General features: G+C 39.4%; 1 protein-coding gene across 1 annotated transcript; it reads right to left on the bottom strand.

Moving 5' to 3' along the window:
- Positions 1-14,855, bottom strand: C1QTNF3 (C1q and TNF related 3; the record flags this gene model as incomplete). The annotated part of the gene is made up of 6 exons (XM_079548453.1): positions 14,565-14,855; positions 9,571-9,682; positions 7,344-7,498; positions 3,285-3,414; positions 1,835-1,934; positions 1-160 (listed from the first exon to the last, which is right to left on the bottom strand). The coding sequence occupies exons 1-6, from the start codon at positions 14,850-14,852 to the stop codon at positions 1-3; spliced, it is 945 nt and encodes a 314-aa protein (XP_079404579.1). The 5' UTR covers positions 14,853-14,855.
- Positions 14,856-19,944: the final 5,089 nt, after the last annotated feature.

Raw genomic sequence — 19,944 nt, 5'->3', positions numbered from 1 at the left:
TTACTTGGTTTCAAAAAGAAGAAACCCAGCAAAGGTGGAGAAACGTTGGTGGTCCCCATGGAGGGCTCCATTTCCCATCCGCAGCCAAACTTCATCTCCCTTGGCAAGTTTCAGCACGGCGCTGTTTCCTGAGGTGTCTGCCTTCCCTTTTGATTCATAGCTGAGGATGAACATTTTAACAAGTCAGTTTTTCTTTGTCGGCAATGATCAAGGAAACAATTAAAAAAAAAAAAAGTTAATCCAAGGAAGCACATTAAGACTTGCCACTATTGAACTTTTGGAGGTTTATTTATTTATTTATTTTGCATTTGATCTCTAAGTCAAACATTGCACCTTACCTAATTTCATCATTTCTTTCAAAAATTCTGGAATTCTGAAGGTTTAAATTACGTATTTTTCCTTCATAGGTTATGAGTTTTTACTATTTAAAATAAACTTATCCTCACCCTTTGCAACACTAAATTTTCTTAGATGATCTCTCTTTCCGTGCGATTCATCACAATCAAATTTAAATGCCTCAAGGTCGGAAGTCTCATGTGAGCTGGTTCTCTGTACTTCTTGCAAGGCAGCAGGTAGACAGGGTACTCAAATCACCTTGAGGACTTTTGTTGAAACACAGATGCGTTTAATGTGGGCTAACCCAACTATTCCTTTGATTGTTGATTCTCTTTCCCCCACCCTTTGCCTTTTCTAGATTCAATGCTTTAGGGAAATAATAGGGTGCTTTTTGTTTTGCAGAGAAGATCTGCTGGGAACGAAGTACAAGGGGAGAACGATGCAGGAACATGGTCTCAAGTTGTGCCAGGGGAGTTTTAGTTTGGATAACAGGAAACACTTCTTTACAAGCACTGGAATAGGCTCCCCAGAGAGGTGGTTGAGTCACCATCCCTGGATGTGTTTAAAAACCATTTGGATGTGGTGCTCAGGACATGATTTAGCGGAGGGTTGTTAGAGTTAGGGCAGCATGGTTAGGTTGTGGCTGGACTTGATGATCTTTAAGGTCTTTTCCAACCTGAGCAATTCTATGATTCTAAGTACCCTTTGGTTGGCCTTTCTTACTGGCCATTGAAGAAGTCTAGACAGCTTAAGTAGAGCTGCTCTCATTATAAGTGCCTAAAATGCATTGTGCCGAGTCTAAGCTTTTGTGTATGCTTTATCAGCTTTCAGAGATAAACTGGATTTTGTCTCCAGACTTCTTATTGATATTAATCAAATAGCATTTTTTCAAACACTTTTTTTGCACCTGTCCTCTTGGCAATAAGCTTCTTGACCTGGTCGATATAGAAGGTATTAAGTTAAAAGTGAATCTTATTCTTCATGAATCTTCAAGAAATATACAGCTTAGAAAATTTTTGTTCAAATTGTATTAATGTTAACAAAGCCAGTAAATGGAACACCCTTGCTTCTTACTTGTCTTCACTACTGCTTTCCACCTTTAAAGTAAAGTGCTTTCCCTTACCCTTCCATAAGACTATTTTTAGTTGCTGAACATTTCATTACACACTTTCACTGAAAGAAAAAAAAAAAAGAGGGTGAAGATATGTTTTAGCAGAATGATAGTATTCTACCAGTAGACTCCGATCTGACTTGCAGTGAGAATTCATTTTCCCTTAGCAGTGAGGAGCTTCTGATTAAGGATCATTTTCCAGCCTTATCTCAGGGACAGATGCTGTGTAGATTTGCAAGTTGAGGAGGGCAAAATTTTTCTTTAGTTTGTTATCTCACCCTGTGATATTTCTTCAAAAAAGAACAAGTTTGTGTTTTGAAATGTGAGCATGTATTCACATCGATGCAACTGTATTATGCTGAGAAAATGTCATAGTCGTCTACTTACCTATACAAGCTGAATACTGTGTTGCCATTATGCATCAGGTACACATACACTTCCTCCACATCTTCATGTTTCATCATATTGAAGGTGAAGAAATACACCCCTGAAATGATTACCAAAGTATTTTCTTCATAGAGGGAAGCAGCCACTCTACAGACTACTTCTTGCTTACGAAAAAAAAAAAAAAAGCAGCTGAGACCAAAATTACTTCAGCTTTTTCAGTGTGCATTTTGCTCTGCTTGCAGCGAAACCAAAACCTGGTTCATTTTTGTTCTACATGTGTTGGGGGTTAAGCCATGTCCTGTTCCAAAAGAATGACTTTACTTGAACACAGATGGACTGCCCATCCCTTCCATCTGACTGAAAATGAAATTTCCCAAAGGCTGAGTGTAGTGATTTTTCTTTCCCATTCTTTTCCTTGTTTTCATGATCCTGCCTACTCCTGAAAGGGCTCAGTCTTGGAGGCCATCAGGTAGCCAGCATGCCACCAGGACCACTCGGGGCATGAGCAATTGTAACAGCACTCACTGCTGCTCTCCTGGTTGTAATGCATCCTGTGCAATGCACTACTTTTTCTGCTTGCACAGCAGGTCCCTCTCTATCATCATTCTGAGCTATTTCATTTCTGAAAGGTACCAACAATATTACTAGAGCAGCTCTGTTACGTATCAGAAGCTTCACAAAATGCCTGCAGGAGGGAGGCCTACCTTCTTTTGCTTGAACTGTAGTTTGGTAGCATCGGCCCTACAATGGGGAGCTTGCAGCATGCATCAAAGTTGTTGAACAGGTCAAAGTTTATTAATTTCCACACACATTTTTGAGTGATTCTTTGTAGAGTTAGGAGTTGTATTGAATGATCCTTATAGGTCCCTTCCAACTCAGGTTTTTATGGTTCTATATACTAACCATAATATTATTGTATATATATATGTATATGTGTATATATGTATATATATATATATAAAAATAATATATTATATATAATATACCTTATTATAATAATAATAATATACCTTATTATTAATAATATTATTATATATAATACTAACCTTAATATTGTATTAAAAAAGCAGCTGGCAGGAAAACCACCTATGCTTCTAAGCACCAGTAAGACAAGTGGCACAGCAAGCCTGGAGGGCCTGACTTCCATTAAATGTAACATTAAGTGTCATAACTGTAAGTAGATGAATAAAAGGGTGAGAAAGGCCAGATGGAGGAAGATGGTCTTAGTCTTCAATTACTATTGTTCTCCCTCCTCTATCTCCTCTTGATGGCTGGCAAGCCTTCTGTTGACTTACTCAGTTTCCAGTTTCATTTTCCTGAAAGCAGGTGGTAATCACTTTCCAGAGTGAGTCTGATCTTGTGCTAACTCAGTACTGTTTTCTCACTGTTACTGACCACACTTTTCCCCAGAGGTCTGAGAATTACAATCTTCTGTTTGGCAAATACTCACCATTCACTGGAGCACCAAATCTCCCAGTCATTACATCAAAGAAATTCCCAACATTAGTTTCAACACTACTGAAGATGATCCCACTGTTCTGGTTGCTGAAGTGAGTAGCCATGGAAGCCATGAATGCAACCTGGAAAAATGTACTTCTTAGTCAGTAATTCATTAAATGTACATGTGTCGAGGAATCAGCTACATTATTTTTTCCTGGATTTGCAGTCTGTTTATTTTCCTGACAGAGATGTTCTTCTAGGGCCTGTTCCAAGGCCATTAAACTCCACCAACAAAACTCCCATTGAAGGAAGCTAGAAGAGTACTAGCTTTCTTAGATTCAATTGGACTATTCATGACTGCAAAGCTAAGTGTATGGGCAAGTGTTTGCAGGGCAGAACCTTAGTTTTGGATTTTATTTACCTTCAATTCTCTCTAGAATGATGCAATAATCAACTGGTATGATGTTTTAGATAAATGTGAATTAACTGGTTTTTATTTGCTCCCAAATGTACTTAACCTGGATATTGCTTTAAATGGAATATGTTAAATAAACAATCTTGGTAGAATCCGTACACGATTGTTACTTGCTAACTACCTTCAAAGTTAAATTAGGCATTTTTATTAGAGATCTTCTAGAAGTTTGGTGGCTGGGATTCAATAATAAGCACTTTTCCTCTCTTGCCCCATATTTCCTCAGTCATGACAACAGAGGATGGTAAATATCAAAAGAAGAAATTGAGAACTGTGGTTTTGCAGGGAGGTATATAGGCTGTGAATTTTTTTTCTTAGGAAGCAGTGCAAAACCTCCCACATTGGACAATTCAAATTACCTCAGTAAGATACCAAGGTACAACCCATGTGTTGCATGGGGGGGCAGAGGGTTATCTCTTCTGTCAGTCTATAATCCCCCACCTGATTGTCAGTTGAAAGAATACAGGCAGAATTGCAGCATCTGCATGCTGGAAAGTCATATGGTGACTTAACGGACACTTTATTCCTCTCTCTTAATTTCTCTGAAGAAAAATTAGAAGAAGAGTGTTCAATTACAGTTGTTAAGTGCTCCCTACAATAACCAATTTTTAATGAGATTCCAGATAAACAGTTATTAAAAAACAAGAAGAAAAAAAAAAAAAACAAAACAAAGAACAACAACAACAACAACAAAAAACCACCCAAAACTTTTGATTTCAAATCCAAATGAGAAATGAGGCGAAATCAGATGCCAGTTCTGATCCAACAATGGAAATCATTAGCCATTTTCTCAGAAATATAAGGACCTCCAGGTGTGAGCTGAAAGCTTGGGCTGATTTTCTTTATCCTTATACAGGTACATTTTCTCTGACAGTAAACGGTTACGTTCTTGCTTCTCAGCCAGGTTCACATCAAAGTTCATTCTATGTTAAAGCAAAGCAGCTGTAATGGCTGTAAATGGTATTTATTACTCTTTGTTCAGATTCCATTTCACTCTCTCTCTAACCCCAAGGTACTTTTCTGGGCTGATCAGAACAGCTGAAAAAAATGTCCTTTCTCTGTGTCTCATTGTGAAATGCAAGTCTTTCAAAGTAACTCTGTACTTAAACCAGCATTGTATTCAGAAGTCTTTTTACTCTTCCTCTCCTCTCTCCAACGTTCTTAAGCATGATGTTAACAAGAAATTACATACTCTACTCTATAAAGAATTTTTAAGCACATCTATCAAAGAGTGAATAACTTTTACCTTAAAACAGTTATTGCAATCTGAGCCTTTGTTATTCAAGCCATTTCATTATTCAATTTATAACTAAATTACTACCACTGTCTTATATAAGAAAAAATACTGATAGCTCATCTTAATATTGCAAAATGATCTATGTTGAACATAACTGCAACAAATATGTTTTCAAAGATATTCAGCTATAATGTTAATTCCACTTGCTTTTTAAAGATTGCTAAGATAATTATGCTGTATTACAAATGTCTATTAGTTTTGGAAACTGTTTTCATTTTCACTATTTTCTTTTGTCAATTATCCCATCTTTCTGCAACCTAGGGCTGAGAATTCAAGTATAAATAACACCAAGAAATCTGAAGACATTTTCCCACATTGCACAGGTTGGTTATACTAGTGATTCTGCTGTTAATTTGCATAATCTTAATGAGGTTGTAAAACAGATATGAATGACTTTTATTTGGAAAAACACATTTCAGTTAAAACCTTTTCAAGTAGATTTTCAAGTAGATCAGAACTTCAGTTTTGCCCAAAGTCAGAGGATTTATAAGTGGAATTAATTTTTCTGTACATTTGCTTTATCCCAGTTTTGTACCTTCAGCGGTGAACAGAGTTTGGGGGTATGAATCAGCTCAAGACTAAGACACTTCCATTTGAGTATGTACATGTGAGCAAGGATGTAAACTGTCTTGTAATTGCTGGAGATTTTATCTATAGGCTCCTTAAATCTGAAGAACCATATGCCCCAAAACAGCAGTGATTGTTAGATGAAGTCGAGTTGTTCTCAATAATAATTCCCCAACGATAATGTAAGTCCCCAATAATTATAAAGGGAGTTTAGATGCTCCCTGCATAAGTAGGTTCCTCAATCTGGATCTAAGTCCAACCATAATCAATGGCTCACACAAATGCATTTAGAGCCGTATGAAGTGCTTTAGGACTCCCCCTTGTGAGACTGGCTGATCTGACACAACACCTACAGATGCCACCACAGTGGCAGCTGGAGACTCTAATCCCAAGGCCTTTCCACACACCCAAATCTTGCCTTTAGTACCTATGCCACTCCACAGACATACTCAAGTTTACTGCTACTGCTGATGAACTGATCACGTATCTTTACACTGTAGTGTACAGTGTGGACAACTCTTAGAATCCATTTTCAGCTGTAAGCAAGGATCTTAGATATCCAAGTCTCATTCACTTTTGATTGCCTTAAGAACAGGATTAGAATCATAGAATCATATCATCAAGGTGGGACAAGACATCCAAGATCACCTAGTCCAACCATCCTCCTACCACCAGTATTTCCCCAGTAAACCTTCTCTAAATGTTTCTTGAACACTTCCAGAGATGGTGACTGAAATACCTCCGCGGGCAGCACTCTTTTAGAGAAGAAATCCTTCTTGATATACAACCTGAACGTCCCCAGGTGCAACTTGAGGCCATTCACTCTAGTCCTGTCTCCCTAGTTACTTGGGGGCAGCAGCTGACCCCCCACCTCGTCACAACCTCCTTTCAGCTAGTTGTAAAGAGCTATGAGTTCTCTCCTGAGTCTTCTGCAGACCAGACAATCCCAATCACACCGTCATGACTCTGCTGTACTGCAGGTACAAGTATGTGAGCTCTCCACCACCTCCCACATTCCTGCTGGAATGAATGAACTCTAATCTAAAAGCTAGAAGACTAGGTAAAAATAATAATAATAATAATGAGTACAAATATGTCCCTCCCTCAGCAGAGCTTATCAGCTCAAACTTGAACTCAGTTTTTAATGCTTCTCTGGATTTTGGATGGCTCATACCTAACAGAGCCCACATGCATCTCAGCATACATAGGATATTGCACCATTGGAAAACACAGATGAATGCTGTGATGAATACCATTCTGCTGAATGGTATTTTTCGAAACAAGAGGGCTCTGTTCCGAGTTCAAAGGTTTTGACCCAATATGTGGATGATTTGGATATATATACTTCTGTGAGTCTCACAAGGCCTAACTGACTTAAGGAGCATGAGTCTAAGTAACTCCTTTGCTCTTTTCTCTAGGAAGCACAGAGCTATGTAATATAATGGAGCTTAATAGAAAAAATGTTCATCCTTGTTATTCACCTTTACTCACCCAGATACTGCATTACTGCTGTAATAGGGAGCCATATTTCTTGCTGTTACTTTCATGAATTCTTAGTCTAAAATGGGTAAACTTTGCTGATTTTCTTTCCCAGGAAGATCTGGTGGAGCATATTTGTCAATCATGACAAATGCTACGTCTGCCTTTCACTGTGTTCTTTTACAGGTGGATCTCCTTCTCAGGTGTCCTGTACTAATCTCCACTGCAGCAAACGTGAGGCAGATGTTTTGTACCTGTAGCTCTGGAGGGATCCCAGGGTAACCCTTCTCGCCTTTGGGTCCATGATGGCCGCGCTCTCCCCTTGGTCCCATATCTCCTTTGTCTCCTTTCTCACCCTTGGCTCCTTCCTGGCCAGTTGCTCCATTATTGCCATTGTTTCCATGATTTCCTTGAAAGAAATGGACCTTCCTGTTACAACTTCAATCATTTCATGCACGTTAACAGATACTGTATCTGGGTCCTTTTTTAGCAGTTTGCAACACATGCACTTTTCAGTACCATTGGATAAAGATGAGCATTTTCCAGAAGGATATACATTGGTGTTTAAGAGTTAATCACCATGTTATCTTGTTATTGCTTTATTAACTGCAGATGTCTCAGGTCAGTTGCCTTGCAGGGAAGATGTCCAAGGAGAAGACCTCATAGGACACGAGGCTGGGGTAAAGTGAAGGCCACTGTTGGCTGACACGTATCAAGTAGTCTGCATTTTCAGTCTTATTTTTCTTGTCTTGTAAAAATATTTCCTATTAGTTCAAGGTGACTAGGCTAGGATAAGATAGTTTTGAAAGACATTTTGCTGTCTTTAAAACTTTAAAGCTTAAGGTAACACTTGTTGTGTAACTTTAAACTAGCTACAAACTGGCCCATCTGTGCTGAAAATTGGAGGAGCTCTGTTCTTGGTGTGTTGGTTGGCCTTAACAGGTTGGTTGCTTGTTCCTAGGCTTGAAGACAGTGTTTCAGTGAAGCTTTTCTGAGAGGGCTTCTTATAATAGGGGTCATTACAACAAATGCATTTCTGCATCTGCTGTATTACTTCCTCTTGTTTACTGAAGAAATTACTGACCAAGCGTCTATGCATCTGACAAATTTTTAAAATTGGCCAAGATAACAGAGTAATTATTATGCCTGCCTAAAGCAAGAGCTTGATCTTTCAGTTAATTACTCAGAGGATTAATTAGTGTCATCAATGATCTACCTGAATTTAAATTATGTTCTTTGTCACTCTGCTTGTTTTCTAATTAGTCACTTTAGTTAGGAATTTTCAAGAATGGTGTTGTTGAAAGCAAATCTGAGTAAGTGATTCTTCAAAGTTGTATTAGGAAAACGACTTCAAATAAAATGTCTGAATGACAGAAGAATAGAAGCAATTTTTGTTTGGGAAATCAATAACTCCTCCAAATTACAAGATTGATCCTTTGTGTAACAAGAGAACCACTTCTCTAACAGCTCAGAACAGAAGTGTACAAACAATATTTGATTCAATCGAGAGAAAAACAGCTGTTGCCCTTCAGCTTAAGTGTGCAGTGATAGGAAATGCAGCAGTTGAAGGAAATAGAGAAATTCCAAACTGCAGAGGGATACGATGGGCCTTACAATTCTGGCATCCTTTGGTAGAAAGAGAGTGTGTCTGAGTTACACATTCATATGAGGAAAAGGCAACGGTGGACTAGGCTGCGTCTCAATATTTCAGCTGGCAGCCTTGAAAGTGTGGTGTAATAAAAAATCGTATGCTGCTCCTAAGAAGTTTGCTTTCAACTGATACAAAACGCGTAAGAGGTTTCACCATTTCATTAATGTTATCTATCTGCTTTAGGGATGGTAATTTTCAAATCCGTACCCCCAGTAGCTTCTGTAATGAACATAGACCAACATACAGCTATCTTTTTCCTTTTATGGGCCCTTCTTTTTTTCTAGGTGAAACTATTAATTCTTATTGTGTACCATGTTCTTCTGTGTGCATATTTTGCCTTAAAAAAAGTACTTTTATTATGGAAAAATAAAACAAGCAAGAAAGAAATGAAGAAGTTTCAGTGAAAGAATAGGGGTATGTGTGTCTCTGTAGAAATTTGGCTAGCAGTATGCCTGATGAAAACATCTCCTGAATACAGGACAAAATAGCATTACAGGATAGTCAGAGTGAAAACAATAATCAACTCCAGGAAATAAGTTGTTCCAGCTTTAATGGAAGCTTCATGCTACTTTAAGGAGAAAAAATAATTTGGCCTAGAAATGCAATGAAATTGCTTTCAACATGAATTTGTGAAAGCTGAATTTTATTATCAAATGTTTTTTCACTAGAAAAATCTTTAGAGTCTGTCCCCTCAGGAAATTATAGAAAAGCTTGCTTCCAAATCCATCCCCTGATACGGATTTGGATCATTCTGTAGTACTCCACAGACTAACCTGAAATTTATAGCCTAAAATTAGGTTGCTCAAAAATCCATTAAAGTGCATCGTTACCTGGCATCCCAGGGGGTCCAGGAGGTCCTGGGGGCCCTTGGTAGAGTCGAACTCCAAAGTCACCGCGGCAGCAGGAGCTACAGTCTGGATTCTGTGGTCCAGTCTGGGGGGGCTAAGGGCACAAAAATAAGCTTTAAATAACTCATTCATGGAGTAAATTGATCATGTGCATGTCAGACACAGGCTCTTCATTATGTAGACTCTGCATATATGCTGCTTTTTCAAAATGCTTATCTGGACTGAAATCTGCTATACTTGGGTTCTCTCCAAAAATGTTATTTTCAAAAGATTTAAGGGAGAAAAGAAAAAAAAAGTTATGTCAAGTAATGGGGGTTTTGAAAATAAGATAATACCAAGTGATGAAAGCTAGATTAATATTTCAGTTAGGCATCAATACTACTTTTTGCTGATCCCACATTTCAGCTGACCTTTATTGACAAACAGGACTTTAGGCAACAAGTGGTAAGAAAAAAGGGATTTCAGTTGGCCATCAGCTATGATCCTCTGCTAAGCATTAAGGAAATTGGGTCAGACTGCTAGAAAGACATTAAAAATACACAACTCTATTTGCCAGGTATTTAAGTTGGGGAACCTAAAGAGTTACCAAGCTATGAGACAAAAATTTGAAGTGACTGCAACACCTGGTATCAATGGCATTTGATTATTAGCAGTTGTGGATGCTTGTTTCTAACCAGTTTGTATGATAAAAGTAATACAGCAATATAAATAAACTAATAGGTTAAATATACACAGCTCAGTTTCTGTAATAGTAGTTTGATAACAGCTTTATTTCAGTACTCTTTAATTGCACCCTGCTGTATTTATTTCTATGGAGTCTCGTTCAATCCTGATTAGTTTTCACTATAGTGATTTAGTGGTCACAAAGCTTCTGATGGCTCAGCTGGGGCAGATGTCCTGGATTTTATTTCTCTACGTCTTCATTCTTCCTGTTTTGTTGCTTTTTCTTAACAATTCTTTGCTACTATCCAGAGTCACAAATGTGCAGTTCTTAAATTCTAGAGGGCAGTAATTCCAACTGCACCTTTTCTCTCAGCATTCTACTGTTTGTCTTCCTTTTCACTTCCTTTGCTTTCTTTCATTCCATTCCTCTCTGTCATCGTCTAATGACTTGCTTAATGCAGATCTATTGGTTTAGCAGCCAATTAGCCTCTGGTGAGATGAGAACTGCCAAATGATCGTACAGATATGCTGTATTTCTGCCCTCAATGTCACCAGCTGGATTTGAAATACTGAAGTTTTATGTCCATGTTTTGAAAGCATTTAAGAACCCCCCCTGAATTCATACTCAAAATTCATTAATTTCAAGAGGCTTTAAAAATTATGTCACTGATACTGAAAGTTACCTTTCATGCCACCAAAATATTGCTTGCCACAGACATGTGCCCTCCATAGTTGGAACCACTGCCAGTGGAGCTCTCATGGGAATAGAGGCTAATCTGACAGCTCAGCAGATAAATATACTCATTATTCACAGACTTATAGAAATGTTAATAATTGCAGTGGACAAAAGGGCTTTAGATTTATATACTGTTGGTCAACACTTTGCTTTTTCACTTTTATTCTGGGTAAAGTCTATGCAGTATGAGAAAAATGAGTTCTACCTGTTTGACTGTCTGTTCCTGGAGAGCCTGTATCTCTCCTAGCTCTTATGAAGAATAGAACAGATAATCACCAGGCACAATGATCAAACATTTCTGAATATGAGAGAAGTGACTGCTTTCAACTCATTTTCAGTCCTCGAAGGGTAGTTGAGAGGATGGGAACTGTGCAAACATTTTGCACCATCAGAATAAAGTGTTTGGCTGACAGCAAAATCTCCAGCTTTTTCTTTGATAGTGCTTGATATTCAAGTTAAATGAAAAAGCTAACCATATAGACATCTGCCAAGTGCAAATAATTGTGATCAGCCTAGAAATATCCAAATAGTTACAACTGTGTCTTATTGCTATGTGAAATCACAAGCTCCCCAAAATGAAATACATGTGTCAGAAAGCCTCACTTCAGGCATGTGAGTGTCTCTGCACGGGTAAGATTTGTTACGTTACACAATGCACTGAAATTCTGACCAAATGGTATTAGATTACCAGCAGTGTTATTGTGAAATAGACAGTAGTGCTGGTCATAGCCAAAGCCTGTTTTGACATCATCTCTCCAAAGACTCAACAGGTTATTACATGTGCAGAAAGGCAAGTTCTGCCAGTCTAGTTATGCTTGGGCAGTCCCACTGACTTATAAATAAACACTTATGCAAGCCATAAAGAAGTACTGATTTATTAACTTTACTAATTCTTTGACTAGGAGGAAAAAAATGTTCACAATCAACTGCCAAGAACAATGAATTTTGAGGATACTTTTTAAATCTCTGAAATCAGAGAACTAAATGAAAACTACAGTTCAAAGAAAAGCCTGTGCCTAATGTAAAAGTACACTCAAGTGGGACGTAGAGGTTAATTACATCTTACTTGCCAAAGGTGTCCTATGCAGCCATTTCCACATAAATTTTATAGCACAATGAATCTTTGGCATTGCTTTCAGAACATAAATATGATTTAGAGGCTTTTGAAATGTATCTGCTACATCACTAACCTAAAACAGATAGAAAGCTGGAAACAGTGATAGCAGGGATATTTGCTGATTTTCCTACAGTTTTGTATGTAGAAGGCAGTTGTAGGCAGCAGATGGTTTATAAAATTCCCTTAATTTAAACTTATGAACTGATCATAATTGGAGATTTAGTTCTTTTTACTTCCTGATTAATTTTACGGGTTTCTGTTATGCTGTCTAAGATAATGCAGGAGACAAGTAATGTACAGCCACTGCTCTTGGCTCCTGTTCCAAATACATAATAGCATGCCTGTGTGGGCACCAGAGTTCTCTGTGCTACTTCTCTAGCAATGAGGTAAGAAAAACACCAGCATTTGAGGCAAAACACCAGTATCTTGTATAGTACCTGGAGGTTTTCAAGGAGCAGTCTCAAAAAGGAGAAATGTCTCTCCATTCATTGAGTTCTCATGTTTCAGAAAAGCATATTTTTCATGAATTACTGGAAGTACAGAAACTGGCTTCTTAAGCAAATGCTACTGTTTCAGTGCCACATCACGGAACAGGATCTTTACTATACTTTAGCAAGAGTTCTCCAGCCACAGCTGAGATAATCAAGAAAGTAGGGACTTAGGAGTGAAACCTTTGACTTTACTGATTGGTTGTTTCCAGCAGCTGCCAAACAGTTCTTGGGGAAGGAAGAGGTTTCAGGTTAGAATATGTCCTTTTCGTCTTTTTTCCTCCTCTGCCTGGAAACCCCTGGAGTCTCAAGATTGAAAATACCTATTGCATCCACTCCACGATGGATTAGCCCTTTCACATATCTGCTAGAACTCCATTTCATTTCAGTAAGCCAAAAGTTGCATCATTTCTCCATCATTTCAGAAGATTGCTTCCTAGAGAGGAGGCTGGCAAGTAAATGACTGCCATCAGCTGTGCTCAGACTTGCTGGACTCAATTTTAATGTCACAGTTTCTTCTAGCAGAAAACAACTTCATACAGGTACTAAACTCTGGTACAAGAGACACATGCACCCAGAAGCAGTGGAATCTATTGTGATGGAAAATTTTACCTTTAAAAAATCATTATATTGCATTAAATCTTGTTTTATCTGATATTTTGTTAGCAACTGTCTTTAACTACCAGCAACATAGGGTCTATAGTATGCAAGTGCACAATTCTCTGTGCACTTAAGACAAACACACACACATGCCAACTGACTCATTGTACAACATATCCTACTGATTACATTGTTTGTATGTTGCGAATGTTATTCAACATACCAACGGTCAAATGTCTTTCTTACCAATTGCACTAGAAGAACATAAAATTCCTGTGCAGGAAATATGAAATGCAACTACAAAATTTAAAGACAAGGCATATAGTGGTGTAGTAAACTCATGCTCATACTCTGATGTGCTTCAGTCACTTAAGCCTAAAATGGGGTTAAAATCAAATTTCCTGTCTGTTTATCATGAAGCAGATTGAGGAGTAGGTTGTTATTCAACACTTGTCTGTCTGTCCATGGTTTTTGGAATTCAAAATATCATGGTTTGATCTAAAAGAATTTTAAATCACAAATGAGAAAAAGTGAGCTGTACAGGACCAAACGTTGGTATCAGTAATAAGAACAAAACACTCACATTCTTGTTATTTCTAAAAAGTACCAATTAACAGAATTATTTTTTAGTAGCATTTTGTTGTGCTAGAAAAAGCTTCTACCCTTCAGATTTTTCTTTTGAATGTAGATTGCAGTATTTATGTATAATCAAACTGTTCAGTTTGCTGTAAGCTGATGACTGTAATATCCAAATTGCCATATAAAAGGCATAAAACACCCCCGGTTTAAAAAGCAATTGCTGCAGTTGATTTTAAAAGTTTCATTCAAATCCAAATCTTTTTCCCATCAAAACTAAGTTGTTATATGTAATTACTAAAGCTACTCAGATCTCAGACACAAGTACCTGTGGGTTTTTTTCAAACATTCCTTCTGAATTGTAATTCTGACTACTCAGAATTTTGTTATGTTTGTCTCAATATATGACAAATATGATTTTCAAGTTTCATTCTCTGCTAGTTGAATCTTTGCAAATACCTCTAGAAATTCTTTAATTTTCCTCCAAAGCCAAATCAGTTGATTGATTCTGAAACTTTAATATATTAAGCAAGTAACAGCTTGAAATGGTTAAGAGGCTTTATGTGAAGTTTCAGCCAAAGAGGGCTTCTATCTGTGTTATTACCATCGTCCCCAAATACACTGTCGACTCTCCCAGCTCATTTAAAAGTTGTATTAAGCAACCCAGCAGAATACAGACCATTATACAGCTGTAATAAAATTCATTTCATAAATATATTATTAGTAATCTTAAAAAAAAAAAAATAATAAATCTCATTAGCTGTAAAGTTATCTTTAGAAGATTAATTCAGAGTACCTGGACTCTATCTGAGGTAGTCAGTTCTACATCATCTACCTCTGGTCTCAGAACATTTTGGTCTGTAGAAGAGCTATTAGCAACAGTCCACTCTATAAGTTGACTCCGCTGTTTCAAAATTTCCCTGCTTCTGGAACCTTTGTGGCCAGTCTGGTGGTGACTTTGCAATACTTTGGCCACTGGTTTATAAGATCTTCTGCTCACCTCCATGTATTCATCTTGAGACAGGCAAAATGGAAGAAAAAATAAAGCCAGCAGATGCCAACTGATGAAATCCTTCTCTGCCATGTTATTCAAAATAATTTCTCAGGAGTCCAGCAAAAGTCTTGCAGAAGGAGAGTTTCTCTGCTGCACCAGGAGTTATGTAGTCCTTTCAGCTATCCCACTCGTAAGCCTGGCACTGAGACCAGTACCAGGTTTTATACTGTTGTGCGTAATAAATAAAACTGAAAATGCCAAAGTGACAGGATACTTCATCCAAAATCAGTCATGCTCCTTTAAACAAACCAGGCATTATTCACCACTTCACCACCACAAGGAAAATTGATTTGTATGCTGGAAATGGCCACAGCATTTAACGGACTCCCATGGTTCCTATTTGGGGGCATTAAAAAATGTAGCACCTTTTCTTTGGCATGTTTCTGTTTAAGTGTGAAAAAATGTGATGGAAATGGAGAGCATGTGGCTAATGGTTTACGTTCCCTGATTAGACATGGAAAAGCTGTGAATTCACACTCTAAAATGTCTTTTGGACACAGTCACCTTCCTCTTCTGCCAGGAAATTTACACACACAACTGCGTCAGCCCAGTCTGAAAAATCCTTCCAAGAGCAATTAGGAAACAAAAGCACAAGAGGAGCTTTCGCATATGATTCTGACCCAATGGCTGTTTCTGACTATGCTTTTCATTCACTAAAAGAAAAATATTGAATTTCTGTCAATTGGCAAATGGTGGAAGCAGACTGGATAAGTAGCTCTGAAAAACTGGGTTGAATTCAGATTTGCAGAGACCCATTTCTCAGTATTAGTTCAACCCACTCAGCCAGGCAGTATTTTTTCCCTTGAGTTTCCAGTGTTTTGCTAAATCAACTGCCAAACCAAATTTTATATCTTCTCTGCCAAGTAAATATAAATTTACTGGGGGCTTATTTCAGACTAAATGTATCAAATTATATGTATATAATAATATCCTTTATAATGTTTTCAACCACCCACTAGAATCCAGTAGAACTGCAACAGCTGCAGAGTAAAGTTCTGCAAACGCACACATATGTAGGCCCGCACACGTGCACACACAACCCTCCTGAGAGCAGGTAGCATACTGGCCTAGAGAAGACTTCCCCAGAATGCAGCTACAATACCATCACTGAATGCATCAGTCCCACAGGGCAATGGACTGGCTCATAATGAAGTTGCTCAAGGTGAAGCACACTGCCTAGCATTTGGACCATTGCACAGCAAAGCATCCTGTTGAGTCCTGAATTTCTCCGTAGAAGGAGACTCCACAACCTCTCCGGGCAGCCTCTTCCAGTGCTCTGTCACCCTCACAGTAAATAACGTCTTCCTAATGTTCATGTGGAACTTCCTGTGTTCCAGTTTGTGCCCACTGCCCTTGTCCTGTTGCTGGGCACTACCAACAAGAGTCTGGAGCCATCCACCTGATATCTGTTAGCTAGATATATTTATGAACAGTGACAACACCCCCCCTCCGACTCTTCTCTAGGCTGAACAGCCCCAGGTCTCTCATCACTTTCCTGTGCAGATGCTCCAGGCTCCTCATTATTTTTGCAGACTCTGCTGGACTCTCTCCAGCAGTTCCCTGTCTTTCTTGAACTGGGGAGCCCAGATCTGTACAAGTACTCCAGATTTGGCCTCACCAGGGCAGAGTAGAGGGGGAGGATCACATCCCTGGACCTGCTGGTCACACTCTTTTAAATGTGCCCCAGAAGACCATTGGCCTTCCTGAGCACGAGGGCACACTGCTGGCTCATGGGCAACCTGTCACCACCAGGACCCTCAGGTCATTCTCTGCAGAGCTCTCTCCAGCTGGTTGACCCCTAACCTGCACTACACTACTGGCATTCCTCCCCAGGTATAGAACCTGCCCTTACTGAACCTCAGAAGTTTCCTCACCGAATTCTGGGGAGGTGTCAGCACTGACATGTGCTTGGCCTCTCTCAGCACTGACCTATGCCTGAGCACTCTCCTCTGTTATTTGCTGTTTAGCAATCCATAGAGAGGAGTGTGGGGCTGTGCTGATCCCCAAAAAGGCATTGCCAGCCCCCATGGACATGCAGAGACCTACTACAGACAGCACAGGACTGTCACTCAGGGCAGCCCGGAATGAAGGCCATCAAGTGAAGTTCTTCCTCATTTTCTCCTCCACTCAGCTCATGGTTATTTCAGTTCACAGGTTTGGAAGGTAGGAGTGTGTCTCCTGGCTTTATACTTTTGCATTTATCTCACTCATTTTGAAGTTCCAATCACAGGAATTTTAATTCAATCTCTATGAAGTTTTGGATTCTAAAGCTAGATATTCAGGATCACCAAAAACACTTTGCAGATTAGCCCTTGAGCCCTGCTTCAGTGTGTATTAATTATCTAGATAGGCTTGCAGAATATGGTCCTTAGCTTATGCTTTATGACTACTGAAAATCCCTATTTGAAAAAATTGCAAATATTTTAGTTATTTAACTAGGCAAAGTAGAATGGAAAGGAATTTACTGGAAAGTTAAACAAGTCTTCTCTAAACACCATTCCAGACTTTTGAAGATGGTGCCACCAGAAGGAGGTTTCTTTTTCAAGGAGATAAGACTTTCATGGTAGGAAAGCAGTTTGAAAACCTTGAACTCTTCAGAAATGAGAATGACTCAGAGACAAACATTAATTTATCTTGGCATTCAATAATTTGATTCAGCAAGTGCTGGGACAGCACTGATATTTTCAGCTGCCGTTAGGGCTTTCATGGCTTTCCAAACTCCGTTCCAGGAGCTTCCTGTGGCAAATGTTTCCAGTATGAGTAATGAATACGCACTACACCCATGTCCCAAAGCAAGGAGGAATAAAAGCAGAGATTTGGGCTTTAAAGAACCCATCTATCATTTCATGCAAAAGCTGAAACAAGCGTGTTTCTTGGCAGCTATTAGAAAACATTCCCTTCTTTGCTTTCTAATAGAGTCCACCTGGTTCCTGTCCATCACTGCTCTGGTGGTTTGATGCTACACATATTTTTTGGTCCAAATTAATGATGGAGTTTAGCCTCTGCTCTTCTTTTTTCAAGCTCAGAATCCCATCTGCAGAAGCTTTGTTGCCCATTGTTTTCCTCTGTGTCTTCAGCAAATAATATCTGACCCACAAAGTCACTGTCTGCAGGCAGAAGTTTTGGACTTGGAATTAAAAAGAAATGAAGATACTGATTCTTCCTGGTCTCCAAATAGTGAAAAACACTTGTTCAAATGTGTGAGGAGAATCTAAAATAATAGGACATCAAAATAGCATTTGTTTTTCATTGGAATAAAACACCGAGAATGCTTCACAATGAGAAGAACAGATGCTACTGATATGGAGATGAGAAAAAGACTACAAGGTTGGGTTCTGTGTTTAGCTGTGGGGCCAGCGTGCATTGTAAGAATTCCAAAAAAGAATAGAGAACCCAGCTTCACCATCCCAGGCTTTTCTACGTAAGCTGAAGCGTCACCATAATTGCCTTTCCCCTGCTGACTTGGTTCTCTGAGAGCAGCATCTGCCTCTGTCTAATCATCAGCAGTTGAAGTTGAAGGGAAGAACATATGATCTGTGTATGTCAGATAATTAGACATCAGCTGAACTGATAGGTAAAAGCTGCTGCCACCTTCTCCACAAGGAAAAACACTGCTCCGTGCAGAAGGTGGCCGTTACTACTCTTACCTGTATTGACACTGGGAAAGTAGGTTATTAGTGAGATTATTATGTAAAACTGTGGGACACCACTTCAAGAGGCAACAAAGTGAAACCATTCTTTTTTCAAAAGCCTGCTCTGACTGAGACAGGGTTGTATCTGCGATTAAACATTAACTGTTCCTTTATTTAGAAATCATTCATTTACAGTGCTAACTCCTTTATACTAGACACAGAGATAATCTGCACCTGCTATGTCACAAGTCATCTCCACTGAGCCATATTGCCAGAGCCATTCCACAGATGGCAGGATGAAGGCCACTCAGCTCCATGCTGCCGTAATACACAACTGTCACAGAACTCCTGGCTCCATCACAACTCTCCATTTCCTTCATTCCCAGCGTGCTCCTTGCCCTGCTCTGCTGGGCCGCCAGCTCTCTCCATCTGGCTGGCACTGCTCCTGCAGACACACAGGAGTGAATGCTTCTCTCTCCAGTACCAAAGCACAATGCCTGTGGCACTGTGCCATTCATTGGCTTACTTCTCTATCGGCCATGTTCAAGGTCTGGGCAGAGCTCTCAGAACTCAGCGTGGCTGCAGGGAGAATACAGACTTGCTTTCAGATGGGATTTGTGAGTGTCATCCCCTGGGAGCATGGATGGAAGTTGAAGAGCCAATGAGCTATGCAGTTGCTTTTCATATTATGTCTTTGAAGCCTTTACTCACCTCTTGTGCTGACCACTGCAAACCCACAGGAGCAAGTGAGGTATTTTTTTTTGAAGGCTTCTGTGATCTGCTCTGTACTTCTACAGGACTTTTGGTCAGCAGCTGGAATTTAGGCAAATCCCACAGACATGAGTTATTCAGGCAAAAGCAGATTCATGAGGTTTCCAAGCACTATGCATCCAGAAAGGCCTCACACTCACAGACTATGTGGAAAACCTTCTCCATGGTTAAACATTCTTTTCCTGCAAGCTGGTTCCACTTAACTGTGTGGATGGTGGCAGTGAACCGCCTGGTCTGGGCACATACAAGCTGTACACAGTTTGTATTGTTAGGCTGGTTCCCTATCACTAGCTGCTGGAGAAAGAAAGTGGGGCAGATCCAGCTGTGTTATGTGGTTTCTACCCTCATCTGAAGTGGGTGGGTTTGGGAGAGTTGTGGATCTCCCCTAGGTTTGACTTCCAGCAGGAATTCCTTTTGCCTTGTTTGACACTGGCATTTTCTTTTCAGTGCGATCTGAGAGCTTGTGGTGGTTTCCACGGCTGAGTCCTTACTCTCTGCTGATGTCTATCACCCTTTTGGGCAGTCTTGGGGGGCTTCCTGAGAGAGATGTGCTGCAGCAGCCCTGAACTGCCTCTCCTTGCACATCACTGGATTTCTTGAAGTCTTAAAAGGCTCCTTCCAACCTCCATGCATTTTTGTCCATATAGCCTAAGAGGTCAGGGAGCCACCAAAATCACAGATGGATGTCCTAAAAAGTGCAGATCATGGGAGACATAAAG

This window comes from Tetrao urogallus, assembly GCF_951394365.1.
Source record: "Tetrao urogallus genome assembly, chromosome: Z".
Lineage (NCBI taxonomy): Eukaryota > Metazoa > Chordata > Aves > Galliformes > Phasianidae > Tetrao > Tetrao urogallus.
Note: the sequence above shows the minus strand (reverse complement) of the source record. Positions and strands in the feature narration are given on the sequence as shown.